The sequence below is a fragment of the Aotus nancymaae genome, unplaced genomic scaffold, assembly GCF_030222135.1.
Source record: "Aotus nancymaae isolate 86718 unplaced genomic scaffold, 86718_ANA_hifiasm-v0.15.2.pri h1tg000041l, whole genome shotgun sequence".
Classification (NCBI taxonomy): domain Eukaryota; kingdom Metazoa; phylum Chordata; class Mammalia; order Primates; family Aotidae; genus Aotus; species Aotus nancymaae.
In genome coordinates this window covers 8,230,430-8,250,895 of record NW_026988455.1, presented here as the reverse complement: position 1 = coordinate 8,250,895, position 20,466 = coordinate 8,230,430, and the positions used below count along the sequence as shown (strand labels likewise).

Here is a 20,466-nt window from a genome sequence, read left to right as displayed (position 1 = left end):
TTACATGCAAAACGTATCAAGAACTCTCAAAACACAAAATAAGAAAACAATCCAATTTAAAATAAGAAATTTTGTTTGTTTTGAGATAGTCTCACTCTGTCACCCACTCTGCCTCCTGGGTTCAAGTGACTCTCCTGCCTCAGCCTCCCAATTAGCTGAGATTACAGGCACTGGCCATCACACCCAGCTAGTTTCTGTATTTTTAGGAGAGACGGGGTTTCAGGTTGGCCAGACTGAACCCCTGACCTCAGGTGATCCACCTGCCTCAGCCTCTGAAAGTGCTGGGATTACAGGCGTGAGCCACTGCACCCAGCCCAGAAAAATATTTTTAAGAGACATTTTACCAAAGAAGATACACAGATGGCAAATTAATTCGTAGAAGGCATCATTAGTCAAAAGGGAAATGTGAATTAAAACCACTAAGAGATACAACTACACATTATTAAAATGTCTTTAAAAAGGACCATAACAATTGTTGAAGATATGGAGCAACTAAAACTATCATACACTGCTGGTAGGAAGGTACTATGGTGCAACCATTTTGCAGACCAGCTGGGTAGTTATTTAGAAAGTTAAACATCTCACTACCATATAGTCTAGCCATTCAGATTCACATATTTTACCTGAAGAAAATGGAAGTATATAGGCATACCTTGTTTTATGGTACTTAGCTTACTGTACTCCACAGAAAACATATTTTTTAAAAAACAAATTGAAGGCTGAGGCAACCCTGCATCAAGCACATCTATTGACACCACTTTTCCAACAGCCTTTGTTCACTGCATGTATGTGTGTCACCTTTTGGCAATTCTCACAATACTTCAAACTTTTTCATTATTATTACATCTGTTATGATAATCTGTGACATGTGATCTTTGATGTTACTATTGCAATTGTTTTGAAATGCCACAAAACATGCGCTATTAAGAGGGTAAGCTTAGGCCGGGCACGGTGGCTCACGCCTGTAATCCCAGCACTTTGGGAGGCCAAGGCGGGTGGATCATGAGGTCAAGAGATCGAGACCATCCTGGTCAACATGGTGAAACGCCATCTTTACTAAAAATACAAAAAATTAGCTGGGCATGGTGGTGCGTGCCTGTAATCCCAGCTACTCGGGAGGCTGAGGCAGGAGAATTGCCTGAACCCAGGAGGCGGAGGTTGCGGTGAGCCGAGATCACGCCATTGCACTCCAGCCTGGGTAACAAGAGCGAAAACTCCGTCTCAAAAAAAAAAAAGGAGGTAAGCTTAATTAATAAACGTGTAAGTTCTCACTGCCCCATTGATCAGCTGTTCTCCTGTTTTCTCCCTCTCCTTGGTCATCCCTTGCCAGAGACATCTACTTTTTCTAAATCCTTTATGCCAACTTTTCGAATTAAGGTATAAGTACACTTGGAGGTAAAAACAATGAGCCAGAAATGAAAAGAAGTCATAAGATTAAAGCTGGACCCTTACCTTACACCATAACAAAAATTAATGCAAAATGAACCAGCTGGGCACAGTAATGCATGCCTGTAGTCCCAGATACTCAGGAGTCCAAGGTGGGAGGGCTGCTTGGGCCCAGCATGTGAGTCCAGCCTGGGCAGCATAGCGAGACTTCATCTCAAAACAAACCAAAAAAAAAAGGTACCAACCTAAATGTAGAAGCTAAAATTATAAAACTCTTAGAGAAACATATAGAGGAAAATTTCCTGTCATTGGTTGGCAGTGATTTCTTGACTAAGACACCAAAGAATACAGGTAACAAATGTTAAAATAAAGTCGACTTCATCAAAATTGAAAATGTATGCATAAGAAGATTAAAAAAGACAACCTACAGAATGGGACAAAATATTTGCAAATCATGTATCTATTCTGTTTTTTTTCTTCAAGACAGAGTCTCAATCTGTCGCCCAGGCTGGAGTGCAGTGGGGCAATCTTGGCTCACTGAAACCTCCACCTCCTGGGTTCAAGTGATTCTCCTGTCTTACCCTCCTGAGTAGCTGGATTACAGGCACGTGCCACCACACCAAGCTAATTTTTATACTTTTAATAGAGACAGGGTCTCGCCATGTTGGCCAGGCTGGTCTTGAACTCCTGACCTCAGGTGATCCACCCGCCTCAGCCTCCCAAACTGCTGGGATTATAGACATGAGCCACTGCACCCAACCATCTATTCTTTAAAATATATATATTTATTTATTTATTTTTAAAAACAGGGTCTTGCTATGTTGCCTAGGCTGGTCTTGAACTCCTGGCATCAAGCAATCTTCCCGCCTTAGCCTCCCAAAGTGCTGGGATTAGAGGCAGGAGCCACCATGCTCGGCCTGCAAATCAAACATCTAATAAGAGATTAATATTCAAAATATACAAGTAACTCCCACAATTCAACAACAACAACAACAACAAAAAACCCCAATTCAAGCACAGGCAAAACACTTGAATAGATATTTCTACCAAGAAGATATATAGTTGGGCACAGTAGCTCATGCCTGTAATCCCAGCACTTTGTGAGGCTGAGGTGGGTGGAGTACTTGAGCCCAGGAGTTCAAGACCAACCTAGACAACACAGTGAGACCCCATTTCTACAAAAAAAGAGAAAAAAATTAGCTGGGCATGGTAGTGCATGCCTGTAGCCCCAGTTACTTGATAGGCTGAGGTTAGAGGATCCATTGAGGGAAGTAGAGACTGCAGTGAGCTGTAACTGCACTCCAGCCTAGGCAATATAGCAAGATCCTTGTCTCTTTAAAAAAAAAAAAGAAAAAATATTAGTTTTTTGTGGTGAGAGATATCTGTAGTTTCAACTATTTGGGCAACCAAGGTAGGAGGATCACTTGAGCACAGGAGTTTGAGGCTGTAATGAGCTATGATTGAATGACAGTGAGACCCCATCTCAAAAGTAAATTAAATTAAGCCAAAAAAGAAAAAATAAAAATAAACACACAACATGGACCAAAAATAAATGGTTAAGATGGTAAATTTTATGTTCTGTGTGTGTTCTCTGTCTCTCTCTCTCACACACACACACACACACACACACACACACACACACACACACACACAGTACAGACTCTGAAGCCAGACCACTTGGCTTTGAATTTTGGCTCTGCCTATGTAACCTTGGGAAAATAAAACCTAATTGCTCCATGCCTCAGTTTCCTCAGCTGTAGATGGGATATTAATAGTACCTACATCATTAATGTGTGAGGATTAAAATAGTAAATATACATAAACTTCTTACAATAGTCTTGGCACGGCTGGGAGCGGTGGCTCACGCCTATAATCCTAGCACTTTTGGAGGCCTAGGCAAGCGGATCACCTGAGGTAAAAAGTTTGAGACCAGCTTGGTAACATGGTGAAACCCTGTTTCTACTAAAAATACAAAAAAAAAAAAAATTAGCCAGTCGTGGTGACGTGAGCCTGTAATCCCAGCTACTCAGGAGGTTGAGGCGGAAGAATCGCTCAAACACGGGAGGCAGAGGTTGCAGCGAGCAGAGATCAAACCATTGCACTCTAGCCTGGGGAACAAGAGCGAAATTCTGTCAAAAAAAAAAAAAAAAAAAAGTCTTGGCACAAAGTGAGTACTGTTTTTAAGTACTTATTATTATTAGAGTCACCATTTTGAAAATATAATTTACTGTAGAATTCAGACCTACAAGCAACACTGAAGTTCTCCTACGCAAAACTGAATAAAAACAATTCATGTGCCTAAATCTCAGGGATTTAAGGTAAACTCTTGACATGAAGGCTTTATATCTACATGTCCATCTTTGCAGCAGCATTACCACTACATTAACAGAGGAAATATTTTTATATCATCTTATTTTTTTAAATATTTCATTTATAATTCTGAATATTTCATCTCAAGTAAGTTGTTTTGACATATATGCAGAGCAAATAACTCTCTAAGAATTTCTCTTCAAGGGCTCTAAACAGGATTTTGCTCTGTTGCCCAGGCTGGAATGCAGTGACAAGATCACAGCTCACCGGCGCCTCAACCTGTGGAGCTCAAATCCTGATTTAGACTCTCACGTTGCCGGGAATATAGGTACATACTACTATGCCCAGCTAATTTTCATATTTTTTTTGTAGAGATGGGTTTTGCCATGCTGTCCAGGCTGGTCTTGAACTCCAAGGCTCCAGCGATCCACTTGCCAGAGCCTTCCAAACTGTTAGAATTATGAACCACTGAGCCACTGAGCCCAGCCAAAGTAGGTCTATTAACTGAGCACATACACAAAAGTCTATCGATATATCAACCTGTAAAGAAAAGCATTTGATTTAATAGGCATCTGATGTAGTGTTGTTTATTTGGCATCTCGTGTTTTGTTAGCGTGTACATAAGTAAAATTATTCAAAAGCGGCACCTTTTCTATTTCCTTTGCTTTATTGTTCTCAAACATAATATTGACCATTCCTTTTTTTTTTTTTTTGAGACAGAGTCTCACTCCATCACCAGTCACCAGGCTGGAGTGTAGTGGCGCGACCTTGGCTGACTGCAACCTCCACCTCCTGGGTTCAAGTAATTCTCCTGCCTCGGCCTCCCGAGTAGCTGGGACTACAGGTGCACGCCGTCACGCCCAGCTAATTTTTGTGTATTTTTAGTAGAGACGGGGTTTCACCATGTTGGCCAGGATGGTCTCGATCTCTTGACCTCATGATCCACCCGCCTCGGCCTCCCAAAGTGCTGGGATTACAGGCGTGAGCCACCACACCTGGCCAATATTGACCATTCCTAAGTGAGATGGTAAAATGAGAAATTCTGCAACTGGGTAAGGCTAGGACCTTTGTTTCCTACTTTGTGTTTGTAACTGTCAAAAACTTCAAATCTTTTTCTATGAAAATTAGATGTCTTACACTTGAGGGATCAAAGTATAGCTTGCTTGGAAGCATTTCTTCTAAAAACTTCCTTGCAAATTAGGCAATTCCATTGGAGAAGAGAATCATTGGGGAATACGTATGTAAATTTCAAATAATCCTCATCAAAGGGTCATCACTGAATAATTAATTATGAATTAGCGTTTTTCCTGCTATTTGGTTTATGGAGTAAATCTGATGACTTTTCAGTGTTAATCCAAAAGTAATCTATAAGAGTATTAAAAACAGTATATTTCTCTACACCCCCACCCTCCTACTTTGCCTCATTTTTCTCCAAAGCCCTTCTTACCACTAATAAAAAATTACTATTTTCATGCTTAATATTTATGTATATTCCCCCCACTAGAATGTAATTAAAACAGGGACTTTTTTGTTTGTTTATTTTACTGTTTTGTTTACCGGTATATCCCAAGCACTAAAACGGTGCCTGGTACACTGGTGGGCACTCATGCCTGTAATCCCAGCCTGTAATCCCAGCACTTTGGAAGGCCGAGGTGGGCAGATCACTTGAGGTCGGGAGTTCAAGATCAGCCGGGCCAACATAGTGAAACCATGTCTTTACTAAAAATACAAAAATTGGCCAGGTGCGGTGGCAGGCGCCTGTAATCTCCACTACTTGGGAGGATGAAGCAGGAGAATTGTTTGAACCCAGAGGTGGAGGTTGCAGTGAGCCAAGATAGAACTACTGCACTCCAGCCTGGGCAACCGAGGGAGAGTCCGTCTCAAAAAAAAAAAAAAAAAAAGCAACAAACAAACAAAAAGGCAGGGAAAGGTGTTCTAAGCAGAGAAAAAGGTATATATAGACAAAGTCACAATGATATGAAACAACAGAAAGTTTCAAACTCCATGGCATGTCTAGAGAAGTGCCATACTTTAGTATGCCTGAAATAAAGGAGGAATGGTAAAAGATGAAATTAGAAAAAAAACATATTGGGATGGAATTCTGAAGGGCTGTGTGTCTTAAAATTAAGGAACTGGAATTTATTTATTTTTAAAATTTTGAAATTTTACTTTAAGTTCTGAGATACATGTGTAGAACCTGCAGGTTTGTTACATAAGTATACATGTGCCATGGTGGTTTGCTGTAACTATCAACACATCATTTAGGTTTTAAGCCCACATGCAATAGGTATTTGTCCTAATGCTCTCCCTCCCCTTGCCCCCCCACCCCCCCACAGGCCCCAGTGTGTGATGATCCCCTCCATGTATCCATGTGTTCTCGTTGGAACTGGAATTTAATACATAGTAATATATGAATTTAATCCACAGTATTTAGAAAGATAACCTGGCAGTAATACAGAAAATGAACTGGAGAGATACTAGACCAGAAGCCGGGAGACCAGCCTGGAATGATGCAGGTAGAAAGTATTTTTTTTTTCTTTTCTTTTTTTTTTTTTTTTTTTTAAAGACGGGGTTTCACCACATTGGTCAGTCCGGTCTCGAACTCCTGACCTCAGGTGATCTGACTGCCTCAGCCTCCCAAAGTGCAGGGATTACAGGCGTAAACCACCGCACCTGGCCAAAAAGTATTAAGGTCTAACTAAGGCAGAGAAAGTCGGGATGGAGAAAAGGAGGGTACACATTGCTAAGAAGAACCACCTGCAGGACATGTGACTTCTGGATAAATGAAAAGGAGAGAATCTAAGATGATTCTCTGTTTCAGCCTCAGCATTTGAGTGGTTGGTGCATTAAGCATGAGCAAGATGTGGAATATCACTAGACAATCAGGTTTAGGTGGAAAGATAAAAACTTCTTTAGATGCACTGATTAAAATATAATGAGTTATACTATAGTGCACAGAAATTTGAAAGGTGACAATATTTTAATCCTATTTCAGTATTACAGAGCTGAAGTTCCATTTGATGATGAGAGAAAATAACACAGAGAAATCTTAAGTCAGGAAGGAAGTTCTAGAAAAAAAGTGGCCTAAATCTCATAGTTGAACTTGGAAGAGGTTATTATTTCTGCCTCTCTCTCTCATATTAACTACTTGAAAGAAATCCAAATAGATTCAGGCAAAATTATGTCTACAGTTTTGCCCAAGAGGACCATAAATATTGTATGCAAAGTTCAAAGTTTGAGAAAAAATGGTTTTAGGCCATTTTCTAAGCTTCCTTATTCTCACACAGCATAAAAAAATATCTACTGGGAGAGGGAGCAGGCGTGCTGGCTCATGCCTGTTGGCTCATGCCTGTAATCCCAGCACTTTGGGAGGCCAAGGTAGGTAGATCGCGAGGTCAGCAGTTCAAGACAAGCCTGACCAACATGGTGAAACCCCATCTCTACTAAAAATATAAAAATTAGCTGGGTATGGTGGTGGCATAATCCCAGCTACTCAGGAGGCTCAGGTAGGAGAATCGCTTGAACCCGGGAGGTGGAGGTTGCTGCGGTGATCCCAGATTGTACCAATGCATTCCAGTCCGGGCAAGGGAGCAAGGCTCCATCTCAAAAAAAAGAAAAAAGAAGTATCTATCTATCTATCTATCTATCTATCTCTACATCTACTGGGGAGTATGTTTTACCTTCAACTTTCTCAATAATACCGTGTGTCTGTGTGTGTGTGCATGCACACACACGTGCGTGTTTGAAAGAGAAAGAGAGAGAGAGACACACACACACACAGAAATGGGGGCCTCTCTATGTTGCCCAGACTAGCCTCAAATGATCCTCCCACCTCAGCCTCCCTGAATAGCTGGAATTCAGGTCTATACCACCATGCCCAACTCAACCTAATTTTTAAAGGGAAGAAATGGATCCATTGAGGAGAAGGGAAGGAACAGAAAGGAAGAAATGGACCCATTTTCAGTTTTAAGTATATAGTAGAAGCCAAAGGGAAGGGCAAGAGAAGGAATTCTACCTGAGTAACAATTCCCTTTCTATGGAAGTTACAGTCCCACTGTAATTCACTAGCAAGTGTTCCACTCTGCCAATTATTCTCCTTTCAGAAAAATGCAATTCTTTTCTGCTTTTCCATATTTCCTATTGTTGGAGAAAAGGAAGGAAACTTTTCTCCAACAATCTAAAAAAGATGAATTTTAGACTCAGGAGTTTTTTTAATTCACATTTTAAAAACCTATCTGTGGCTGGGTATGGTGGCTCATGCCTGTAATCACAGCACTTTGGGAGGCTGAGGTGGGCAAATCACGAGGTAATGAGTTTGAGAGGAGCCTGGCCAACATGGTGAAATCTCTCCTCTACTAAAAATACAAAAATTAGTTGGGCACAGTGGCACATGCCTGTAGTCCCAGCTGCTTGGTAGGCTAAGAGAGGAGAATCACTTGAACCAGGGAGGTGGAGGTTGTAGTGAGCTGAGATCACAACACTGCACTCCAGCCCGGACAAACCAAAAAAAAAAAAAAAAAACCTATCTGCATCTAAAGATTCATGACCTATTCTGGATTACTAAATACAAAGCCATCAGCAACTGACAAAAAGAAAAGTAGTGTTGGTGTTCCACTGCTTTAAACTTGAGTTTCCTCTTTTGACCAGCCTCCCCACATCTCTCTTGCCACCTGTCTTCAAATAATCACAAACTCCTGCCTACTCCTTTCTCTCCAAGAATATGCTGTGAGGAAGAAAAGATGATGATGGGGGAAGATGAGAGAAAAGAATCCTAACATAAAGTATAGAAGATACAGAGAGCTAGCATCATAAATCAGCTAGTAATAAAACTCTTGGTCAGGTGAGGTGGCTCACACCTATAATCCCAGGACTTTGGGAGGTGGGGCAAGAGGATGACTTGAGCCCAAGAGTGCGAGACCAGCCTGGGCAAGATGGTGAGACCCTACCTCTACAAATATACATAAAATAGGCTGGACGTAGTGGCTCAGGCCTGTAATCCCAGCACTTTGGGAGGCAAGGGCGAGCTGATCATCTGGAGTCGAGTTTGAGACCAGCCTGGACAACATGGCAAAAACCCATCACTACTAAAAATATAAAAATTAGGTGGGCAGGCCAGGCATGGTGGCTCACATCTGTAATCCCAGCACTTTGGGAGGCTGAGGCAGGTGGATCACCTGAGGTCAGGAGTTCAAGACCAGCCTGGACAAAACAGTGAAATCTCGTCTCTACTAAAAATACAAAAATTAGTCGGTCATGGTGGTGGGCACCTGTAATCCCAGCTACTGAGGAGACTGAGGCAGAAGAATCGCTTGAACCCAGGAGGCAGAGGTTACATTGAGCTAAGATCATGCCACTGCACTCTAGCCTGGGTGACAGTGTGAGACTCTGTCCCAAAAAATAAACAAAAATTAGGCAGGCATGGTGGCAGGCGCCTTGGGAGGCTGAGGCAGAAGAGTCACTTGAACCTGGGAGGTGGAGGTTGCAGTGAGCTGAAATTGCGCCACTGCATTGAGTCAAGATCGCACCACTGCATTCCAGCCTGGGTGACACAGCAAGACTCTATCTCAAAAGAAAAATATACAAAAAACTATCAAGCATGGTGGTGCAAGTCTGTAGTCCCAGCTACTCAGGAAACGGAAGCGGGAGGATTGCCTGAGCCCAGAAATTTGAGGCTGCAGTGAGCTGATTATACCACTACACTTTAGCCTGGATAACAGGTCTCTATAAAAAATAAAACCAAACAAAAATCCTCACTTTACAGAAATATTTTTAAAAACTGTCTGGCTTCTGACTATAGATAAATTTACTAATATATTCTACGATGAGCCAAATTTACAAATAAACTATAATAAACCAGTCTAGGTCAGGCGCGGTGGCTCACGCCTGTAATCCTAACACTTTGGGAGGCTGAGGTGGGTGGATCATGAGGTCAGGAGCTGAAGACCAGCTTGGCCAACATGCTGAAACCCCATCTCTACTAAAAATACAAAAAATTAGCCAGGCATGGTGGCGTGTGCCTGTAATCCCAGCTACTCAGGAGGCTGAGGCACAAGAATCACTTGAACCTGGGAGACAGAGGTTGCAGTGAACTGAGACTGCGCCACTACATGCCAGCCTGGGCAACAGAGAGAGACTCAGTCGCTAAATAAATAAATAAACAAACCAGTCTATAAACTAAAGCAAAAGACTCAAACATTTTGGTGAAGAAGAATTATTTTACATTTCTCAAAAGCTTAAAATGCCAGGATGGTAACAGTTTGTGACAATCCAGTCTCTTAGCAACTGACTCTTTGATCTAGTAGTAGACCTCAATATGCTATCTGAACATCTTATCAGTAGAAATATTTTTCAGGGAAATCTAACCCATCTGAAAAAGTTTTTCACCTTCTAATGCAACAAAGGAAAGAGATTAACCTAACTAGAGCAATATCCTAGGGTATACATTTTCAATGAAGATAGTGCCCCTAAGGGGGCAAAACAATCATATTACAGTTTGTGTTCTACCAAAGTGCCGTGGTATATAAACACTTCTATGTAAATTTTTGCATCCAGTTTTTCGATAAACGTGTTCCACATGCTCCAGTCACTAATCTCCCTTTTATTTATATCACTTCTCTGTGTTAAATAAGCTATCACATTTCTGTGTAATATAGTTCTTGTATTTCTTTCTTTCTTTTTTAAGATAGAGTCTCCCTCTGTTGCCCAGGCTGGTGTGGAGTGGCACTCACTGCAACCTCCACCTCCTGGGTCCAAGCAATTCTCCTGCCTCAGTATCCCAAGTAGCTGGGATTCCAGCGATTACAAGTGCCCACCACCACATCCGGCTAATTTTTGTATTTTCAGTGAAGACGGAGTTTCTCCACGTTGGCCAGGCTGGTGTCAAACTCCTGACCTCAGGTGACCTGCCTGCCTTGGCCTCCCAAAGTGCTGGGATTATAGGTTTGAGCCACCGCACCCGGCCCCCTCGCCTTTTTTTGTTTGTTTGTTTTTATGAAACAGGGTCTCTCTCTCTGTCGCCCAGGCTGGAGTGCAGTGGCACAATTCGGGCTCACTGCAGCCTCAACCTTCCAGGCTCAAGCAATCCTTCCTTAGTCCCCAGAGTAGCTGGGACTACAGGCACATGTCACTTCACACGCCGGCTAATTTTTCTTTTTTTTGGTGGGGGGTGGGGGTGGAATTTTAGTAGAGACAAGGTCTTGCTAGGTTGCCCAGGCTGGTTTCAAACTTCTTAGCTCTAGTGATACTCCTGCATTGGCTTCCTAAGGTGCTGGGATTACAGGCATGAGCCACTGACCCCGGCCATTTCTAGTATTTCATTAAGTCCTATTTCCCTGGTAAGATGGTGCATGTCTTCAATATGTATTGTGGTTTCTACTCTCAAAATTCAGAAACTATATAGCTCAAGGTCCCTAGTTGCATACAGAAACCAACCCTAGCTGATTCAAGCAAAAGATGAAGGTTAGTAGTGGGTAACTCACTGAATTCCCAGGAAATCTGGAGAATCAAGCTCAGAAAACAAGAAAGAACAGGAAGAGGCTATACAATCATAATAAAATCATGCCAAAGGATGGGCACAATGGCTCATGCCTGTAATCCCAAGACTTTGGGAGGCTGAAATGAGAGGGTCACTGCAGGCCAGGAATTCAACACCAGCCTGGGCAACATAGCGAGACCCTGTCTCAATAAACAAATTGAAAAATTAGCCAGGTATAGTGGCATGCACCTGTAGTCCTAGCTACTCATGAGGCTGAGGTGAGAGGACAGCTTGAAGCCAGGAGTTCAAAGCTGCAATGAGCTATGATAGTGCCACTGTACTCCAGCCTGTGCCACAGAGTGAGACCTTGTCTCTAAAAAATATACATTTTTTTAAAAATCATTCAGTCAGAAAATGGTGAGTCCTTATTTCAATGACCAAAGAAAAAAATTAATGATAATAAAAAGAAAAAAAGTAGGCAAAAGACATCCAGAGACGATTCATTGAAGAGAACACACAGGTGATAAGCAAGCACATGAAAAGAAGTTGAACACTGTTAATCATTAGAGAAATGCAAATTAAAACCACAATGAGGTACCATTACACACCTGCGTGGATGGCTAAAATAAAAAATAGAGATAACACTAAATATTGGCAACAATGCAAAGAAACTAGATCTCTTGGCCGGGAGCGGTGGCTCACACCTGTAATCCCAGCACTTTGGGAGGCTGAGGTGGGCAGATCACAAGGTCAGGAAATCAACACCATCTGGCCAAAATGGTGAAACCCCATCTCTACTAAAAATACAAAAAAATTAGCTGGGTGTGCTGGTGCATGCCTGTAGTCCCAGCTACTCGGGAGGCTGGGGCAGGAGAATTGCTTGAACCCAGGAGGCGGAAATTGCAGTGAGCCGAGATCACACCCCTGCACTACAGCCTGGGCGACAGTGTTAAATTCCATCTCAAAAAAAAAAAAGAAAGAAAGAAAAGAAAAGAAAAGAAAAAGAAACTAGATCTCTTACACATTGCTGGTGGTAATGTAAAATGGTATAGCCACTCTGGAAACCAGTTTCTTAAAAACCTAAAGACAATTACCATATGACCCAGCAATTGCACTCTTGGGCAAAAAAGTGCCCAAGTATACACATAGTAAATTAAAAGATTAGTGCTTTGAGAAAAAATAATGGAACACGGTAAAAGAGGGGTACAGAGGTGGAGGTGGTTGCAAATTTCAAACAGGTTGACATTTTAGTAAAGACTTGACAGAGATGAGGGAGTTGGCCATGCTACTTACTTATCTGTGAAAAAAGAATTCTAGTAGCCAGAACCTTCCGTGTTAAGAGACCTAAGGCAAGAGAAGCTGCATTTCAAGGAACAGCAGAGTCCAGTATGGCTGGAGTAGGGAGAGTAGGAGATAAGTTCATATGCATGACAGTAGGGAGAAATAGGAGATAAGTCCACAGAGGTATGGCAGAGAGAAGCACAGATGATGTGGATCACTGACTTCTTCTCAGCATGAAATTAAGAACCAATGGAGGGTTCTGAGCAGAGGAGTGATAATGAATGGACAAGTTTCAAAGAATCATTTTGGCTGCTGTGCTGAGAAGAGACTATATTGAAGCAAGGGACATAAGTTAGGAAGAGAGAGAATGGAAGTTATCAAAATTTTAGAGTTGACAAGGGTGTTGAAAGTAATTATTTCCCCAAGTCTTTCATTTTAGAGATAAGGAAACTGAGGCCCACAACACTGAGTTTTCCAAGGTCATGTGTTTAAACTCTGGAATAAGGCTGGGCACAATGGTTCACATCCATAATCCCAGCACTTTGGGAGGCTGAGGTGGGAGGCTTTCTTGAGCTCAGGAGTTTGAGATCAGCCTGGGCAACATAGGGAGACCCCATCTCTACAAAAAATTTAAAAAACTGGCCAGGCACAGTGGCTCATGCCTGTTATCCCAGCACTTTGGGATGCCAAGGCAGGCGGATCACAAAGTCAGGAGATCAAGACCATCCTGGCCAAGATGGTAAAACCCATCTCTACTAAAAATACAAAAATTAGCTGGGTGTGGTGGCTCACGCCTATAGTCCCAGCTACTCAGGAAGTTGAGACAGGAGAATTGCTTGAACCCAGGAGATGAAGGTTGCCGTGAGCCAAGATTGCACCACTGCACTCCAGCCTGGGCAACAAGAGTGAGACTCCATTTCAAAAAAAAAAAAAGAAAACATTAGCGGAGGATGGTGGCCCACATCTGTAGTCCTAGCTACTTGGGAGGCTGAGGTGGAAGGATCACTTGAACCTGGGAGGCACTGCAGTGAGCCATGATTGTTGCCACTGCATTGCAGGCTGGGTGACAGAGTGAGACCATATCAAATAATAATAATAATAAAATCTGGGCCTTCAGTCTGGAGAGCTGTCAGCCCCGCAGGCTCTCAGGCTGTTGGTCTTTAAAAAAATAAAAATAACCGCGCCTAGCTAGCCCAGCATCCGCCGCGCCTTGGCCAAGACTTCAACAGACCACATCAAAATGCCATCTCAAATGGAACATGCCATGGAAACCATGATGTTCACATTTCACAAATTTGCTGGGGATAAAGGCTACTTAACAAAGGAGGACCTGAGAGTACTCATGGAAAAGGAGTTCCCTGGATTTTTGGAAAATCAAAAAGACCCTCTGGCCGTGGACAAAATAATGAAGGACCTGGACCAGTGCAGAGATGGCAAAGTGGGCTTCCAGAGCTTCTTTTCCCTAATTGCGGGCCTCACCATTGCATGCAATGACTGTTTTGTAGTACACATGAAGCAGAAGGGAAAGAAGTAGGCAGAAATGAGCAATTCCCCCGGCCCTGATAAGAGTTGTCCCAAAGGGTCACTTAAGGAATCTGCCCCACAGCTTCCCCATATAAGGATTTCATGAGCAGATCAGGACCCTTAGCAAGTGTACAAATAAAATCTAACTCCCATTTGACGAGCAGAGAAACAAAGTTAAATGTCAGACAAGCTTTTGATTTTTGTATTGTTTGCATCCTCTTGCCCTCAATAAATAAGTTCTTTTTTAGTTCTGAAAAAAAAAATAAATAAATAAAATAAAATAAAATCTGGAATGATCCATTTTGCATTCGTGTAGCCTTTTCAGTGTTTTTAGGTTTATCATCTCATCTTGTATTCAGCAATCCTCTGGGCAGTTCATAGGGGAGCTGACAAATGACATTCATTTAGCCAAAAACAGTTGGCCAAAATTAGGGACCAGGTCTAGAATATCCTCTCTCAGTACTCAATATAAAGCTATTAACTACATAGGGAGTGAATCTGCCATCATGCCCATAATATCACAAAGTGCTAAATAACCTAAGTAATGGAAATGACTCATTTCTGCTGATCTAATTCCATTGTCCCACAGGAGAGCCATAGCTATTAAAGGAAGTACATGTATGTTAAGTAGAATGATATACAATACAAATTAGAAAAAAGTAATTCTGAGGCAAATAGGAAATAATAATTTTGTTCCACATGATATTGGGAGCTCAGGTCTCTTTCTTTTTTTTTTTTTTTTTTTTTTTTTTGAGACGGAGTTTCGCTCGTTACCCAGGCTGGAGTGCAATGGCGCGATCTCGGCTCACCGCAACCTCCGCCTCCTGGGTTCAGGCAATTCTCCTGCCTCAGCCTCCTGAGTAGCTGGGATTACAGGCACGCGCCACCATGCCCAGCTAATTTTTTGTGTTAGTAGAGACGGGGTTTCACCATGTTGACCAGGATGGTCTCGATCTCTTGACCTCGTGATCCACCCGCCTCGGCCTCCCAAAGTGCTGGGATTACAGGCTTGAGCCACCGCGCCCGGCCAGGTCTCTTTCTTTCCTACCCAAGTCTCATCCTGCAAGGTCTTTCTCAGATTTGAAAACAGGTGATAAACAACTAATTCACATAAGATGGCTATTGATAATAGCTCAAAGTATTACTTCTCTCCAGGGGTATGTGTACTTTAATAGAAAACTCAAAATCTTCAATTCCAAAGGAATTGCAGTCAAGTTAGCAGGGAATATTATACTGAAGGAGACCTCTGGCAGTTACTCAAATCACATTAAATAAATTCAAACTCAACAACTGTTTATTGTTACCTACCAGATTGTCAGTCACAAAGACAAGATACGGCTCTTGCCCATGATGTTAAGAATGGACCAGGCACGGTGGCTCACGCCTGTAATCCCAGCACTTTGGGAGGCCAAGGTGGGTGATTGCCTGAGACAAGAGTTCAAGACCAGCCTGGGCAACACAGTGAAACCCTGTTTCTACTAAAAGACAAAAAAGAAAATTAGCCAGGCATGGTGATGTACACCTGTAGTCCCAGCTACTCGGGAGGCTGAGGAAGAAAAATTGCTTGAATCCCGGAGGCAGAGGTTGCAGTGAGCCAAAATCACACCACTACAGTCTGGGCAACAGAGCAAGACTTCATCTCCAAAAAAAAAAAAAAATGCTAAAAATGGAAGAAGACCACACAGAAAATACTACCTTTTGTTTACTGAATGCCTACTAAATATTAGGCATTGAGCTAACTACTTTTCATAAGCAATATGTATCAAGTATTATACTTAGCACAGTGACTAACAAATAACATGTTCAATATATTGTAGCCATGATACTATAATCTTTGTAATTGCATTTAATCTGCACTTCTGCTCTATAAAGTAGTTATCGGTGTTACTTTACAGATAAGTAAACTGAGGCCCAGAGGCTGGGTAATATGCTCAAGGCCATATAACTATTAGGAGCCAGAATTCAGGCCAGCCACAGTGGCTCATTCCTATAATCCTAGCACCTTGAAAGGCAAGCAGATCACCTGAGGTCAGGAATTTGAGACCAGCCTGGCCAACATGATGAAACCCCATTTCTACTAAAAAATACAAAAATTAGCCATGCGTGGTGCTGTGTACCTGTAGTCCCAGCTACTTGGGAGACTGAGGTGGGAGAATCACTTGAACCTGGGAGGCAGAGGTTGCAGTGAACTGAGATCACACCACTGCACTCCAGCAGGGTAACAGAATGAGGCTCTGTTAAAAAAAAATTTTAAAAAAACAAACAAACAAGGCAGGGAGCAGTGGCTCACGCCTGTAATCCCAGCACTTTGGGAGGCCGAGGCAGGCGGATCACCTGAGGTTGGGAGTTTGATACCAGCCTGACCAACACAGAGAGACCCTGTCTCTACTAAAAATACAAAACTAGCAGGGCATGGTGGCGCATGCCTGTGATCCCAGCTACTCAGGAGACTGAAACAGGAGAATCACTCGAACCTGAGAGGCGGAGGTTGCCGTGAGCTGAGATCGCACCATTGCACTCCAGCCTGGGCAACAAGAGGGAAACTCAAAAAAGTCTCTGCTCCTCCTATTCAACAGAACAGCCGCATCTTCTCTCACATCACCAGCCGCATCCCTGAGACACCATGGTGAAGGTAAAGGTCAGAGTCAACGGATTTGGTTGTATTGGGTGCCTGGACACCAGGGCTGCTTTTAACTTTGATAAAGTGGATACTGTCGCCATCAATGACACCTTCACTGACCTCAACTACATGGTCAACATGTTCCAGTATGATTCCACCCGTGGCAAATTTCATGGCAATGTCAAGGCTGAGAATGGGAAGCTTGTCATAAATGAAAATCCCATCACGATATTTCAGGAGCGAGATCCCTCCAAAATCAAATGGGGTGGTGATGGTGCTGAGTACATTGTGGAGTCCACCGGCATCTTCACCACCATGGAGAAGGCCAGGGCTCACTTGTGGGAGGGGAGCCAAAAGGGTCATCATCTCTGCCCACTCTGCTGACATCCCCATGTTCGCAATGGGTGTGAACCATAGAAGTGTAACAACAGGCCGGGCGCAGTGGCTCAAGCCTGTAATCCCAGCACTTTGGGAGGCCGAGGCGGGTGGATCACGAGGTCAAGAGATCAAGACCATCCTGGTCAACATGGTGAAACCCCGTCTCTACTAATACAAAAAATTAGCTGGGCATGGTGGCGCGTGCCTGTAATCCCAGCTACTCAGGAGGCTGAGGCAGGAGAATTGCCTGAACCCAGGAGGCAGAGATTGCGGTGAGCCGAGATCGCGCCATTGCACTCCAGCCTGGGTAACAAGAGCAAAACTCAATCTCAAAAAAAAAAAAAAAAAAAAAAAGAAGTGTAACAACAGCCTCAAGATTGTCAGCAATGCCTCCTACATTACTAACTGCTTAGCACCCATGGCCAAGGTCATCTATGACGACTTTGGTATCATAGAAGAACTCATGACCACAGTCCACGCCATCACTGCCACCCAGAAGACTGTGGATGGCCCCTCCAGGAAACTGTGGTGTGACAGCTGCAGGGCTCTCCAGAACATCATTCCTGCCTCTATTGGTGCTGACACGGCTGTGGGCAAGGTTATCCCTGAGCTGAACAGGAAGCTCACTGGCATGGTCTTCCATGTCCCCACTGCCGTGTTAGTGGTGCATCTGACCTACTGTCTGGAAAAGCCTGCCAAATATGATGACATCAAGGAGGTGGTGAAGGCTGGGCGTGGTGACTCATCCCTGTAAACCCAGCATTTTGAGAGGCCAAGATGGGCAGATTACCTGAGGTCAGGAGTTCAAGACCAGCCTGACCAACATGGAGAAACCCCATCTCTACTAAAAATACAAAAATTAGCTCGGTGTAGTGGTGGGCACTTGTAATCCCAGCTACTCAGGAGGCTGAGGCAGGAGAATTGTTTGAACCCAGGAGGTGGAGGTTGTAGTGAGCCAAGATCACGCCACTACACTCCAATCTGGGTGACAAGAGTGAGACTCGGTCTCAAAAAAAAAAAAAAAGGAAGGTGGTAGAGCAGGCATCGGAGGGCCCCCTCAAGGGCATCCTGGGCTACACCGAGCACCAAGTGGTATTCTCCAACTTCAACAGCAACACTCACTCTTCCACTTTCGATGCTGGGACTTGCATTGCCCTCAACAACCACTATGTCAAGCTCATTTCCTGGTATGACAATGAATCTGGCTACAGCAACAGGGTGGTGGACCTCATGGCCCACATGGCCTCCAAGGAATAAGACCCCTGGACTACCAGCCCCAGGGAGAGCAAGAGAGGAAGAGAGAGGCCTTCACTGCTGGGGAGTCCCTGCCATACTCAGTTTCCCATCACACTGAGAATCTGCCCTTTTCATAGTTCCCATGTAGATCCATTGAAGAAGGAGGGGTCTAGGGAGCCCTACCTGGTCATGTACCATTAGTAAAGTCCTCTGTGCTCAGACCCAAAAAAATTTAATTAAATTTAATTATAGAAAAACAAGAAACAAAACAAAACAAAAGAACCATAAATAAAAAAGAGCCAGGATTCCAGATCATGAGGTTAGGAGTTCGAGATCAGCTTGACCAATATGATGAAACCCCATCTTTACTGAAAAATACAAAAATTAGCCGGGCCTGGTGGCACACATCTATAGTCCCAGCTACTCCAGAAGCTGAGGCAGGAGAATCGCTTGAACCCAGGAGGCAGAGGTTGCAGTGAGCCAAGATCACGCCACCACTCTCCAGCCTGGACAACAGAGCCAGATGACATCTCAAAAAAAAAGAGCCAGGATTTAAACCGAAGCCCACATAACTCTATAATCTGTGCTATTAACCCATATATAATATTCAACATTTCTATAATATTAATAGGTGTTTAATTTCATTTGGAAGTCTGAGTAACTGGCTAGCAGGGAATATGCTGTAAAAAGAAAGTGATATTTAAGCTGGATCCTAAATGACAAGTGGGAAAGAAAGGGGGTGAGAATAGAGTTGGGCCAGGTTAAAAATGATGAGAGTCTGAACAAAGGAAGTGGCAACAAATATAAAGAGGGGACGTAACAAAAGATAAGTAGGAGAGTCTCTTAAAGAACCTCTGTGATGCACCAGATGTGAGCAGTGAGGGAAAGGTATCAAGGATGACTCAAGTTTCTAGTTTGGGTGACTGGGAAGAAGTATTCCCACTACTAAAATTGAGAAAGTACTGGAGAAAGAAATGGAGAGAGGAGGGCTTTAACGACAAATTATGATTTTTCTTTGAACTTTGTGAATTTGAAGTACATTTGGGACAACCAAGCAAGGAAATCTGTTAGGAAAATTAGGAAAGATGTCAGGGCAGGGAATGGATATTTGGGAGTCACTGCTATAACTACAGAACTACAGTAGTTTGAAATAATAATTGTGTAAGCGACTGACACATAGGTAATACTCATGCCATCTTACATGGAAGGCTGGTCTTAACACTGAGAATATACTGAACTCTGAAAATAAGCAGGGCCATAACATGTGCCCAGAAATCAACGCATGCCCAATACCTCCATCTCCACAGGAAAAAAAAAAGAAAAGAAAAGAAAGGTGTATATCTGAAGACAAAGACTCAGATAGCTGTCAGTCTTTTAACCTTGCATCCTCAAAATACTGGCAAACTAGATGATCAATAAAAATGTGATGAACAGAAAGCATGAATGAGGGAAGCACAAATAATTAAACAGAATTTCCAATGTTGTTCAGCTTAAGTAGGGAAAGAGACACTAGAAGCTAGGTGCTCTCAATCTTGTGTGCTTTACATTCCAGAGGTTTCTCCTAGCATCCTACCTCACTTGTCCCTCAAGAATTACCTTGTTCTGAAGAACATCAACATAATTTTAAATCTCAAACTACAGTATAAATGTTCCCTTCGAAATCTCATATTGGGCTGGGTATGGTGGCTTATGCCTGTAGTCCCAGCACTTTGGGGTGCTGAGGTGGGAAGATCATTTGAACCCAAGAGTCTGAGACTAGACTGGGCAGTCTGTGCAACATAGTGAAACCCTGTGTCTAAAAAAAAAAAAAAATTAGCCACATATGGTGGCATGTGTCTGTAGTCCCGCTACTTGGAAGGCTGAGGAAGGAGGATTGCTTGAGCCTGGGAGGTCAAGGCTGCAGTGAGCTGTGATTGCGCCACTGCACTCCAGCCTGGGTGACCGCGTGAGACCTCATCTCTAAGAAAAGAAAATCCCATATTGGTAAAAGTCATCTATTAAAAAAAGTCCACAGTTAATCAGCATTGTATTTAATAATTAAGACTGAAAGTTACTCCCTGAAATCAGTGAAAAGTTAAAGATATCTGCTCTTGCCACTTGTATTCATTGTACTGGAGGTTATAGCTAGATAAATTAGGCAATAAATAAAGAAAAAAGACATCAAGAATGTAGTAAGAAATAAAACTATCTCTATTTGCAGATAACATGATTTCATATATAGAAAATCCTAAAGAATGCACAAAAATCATATCAGAGC

At 42.8% G+C, this 20,466-nt stretch overlaps 2 protein-coding genes across 3 annotated transcripts in view; one reads left to right on the top strand and one right to left on the bottom strand.

Annotated features, from left to right (window-relative positions):
* ZNF609 (zinc finger protein 609) overlaps positions 1–20,466 on the bottom strand; it is a 239,442-nt gene that overhangs the window by 153,212 nt on the left and 65,764 nt on the right. The gene's annotated exons all lie outside the window — the stretch shown is intronic.
* On the top strand, positions 13,678–14,230 carry LOC105710649 (protein S100-A10-like). Its single transcript, XM_064361698.1, has one exon. The coding sequence runs from the start codon at positions 13,692–13,694 to the stop codon at positions 13,983–13,985; it is 294 nt and encodes a 97-aa protein (XP_064217768.1). The 5' UTR covers positions 13,678–13,691; the 3' UTR covers positions 13,986–14,230.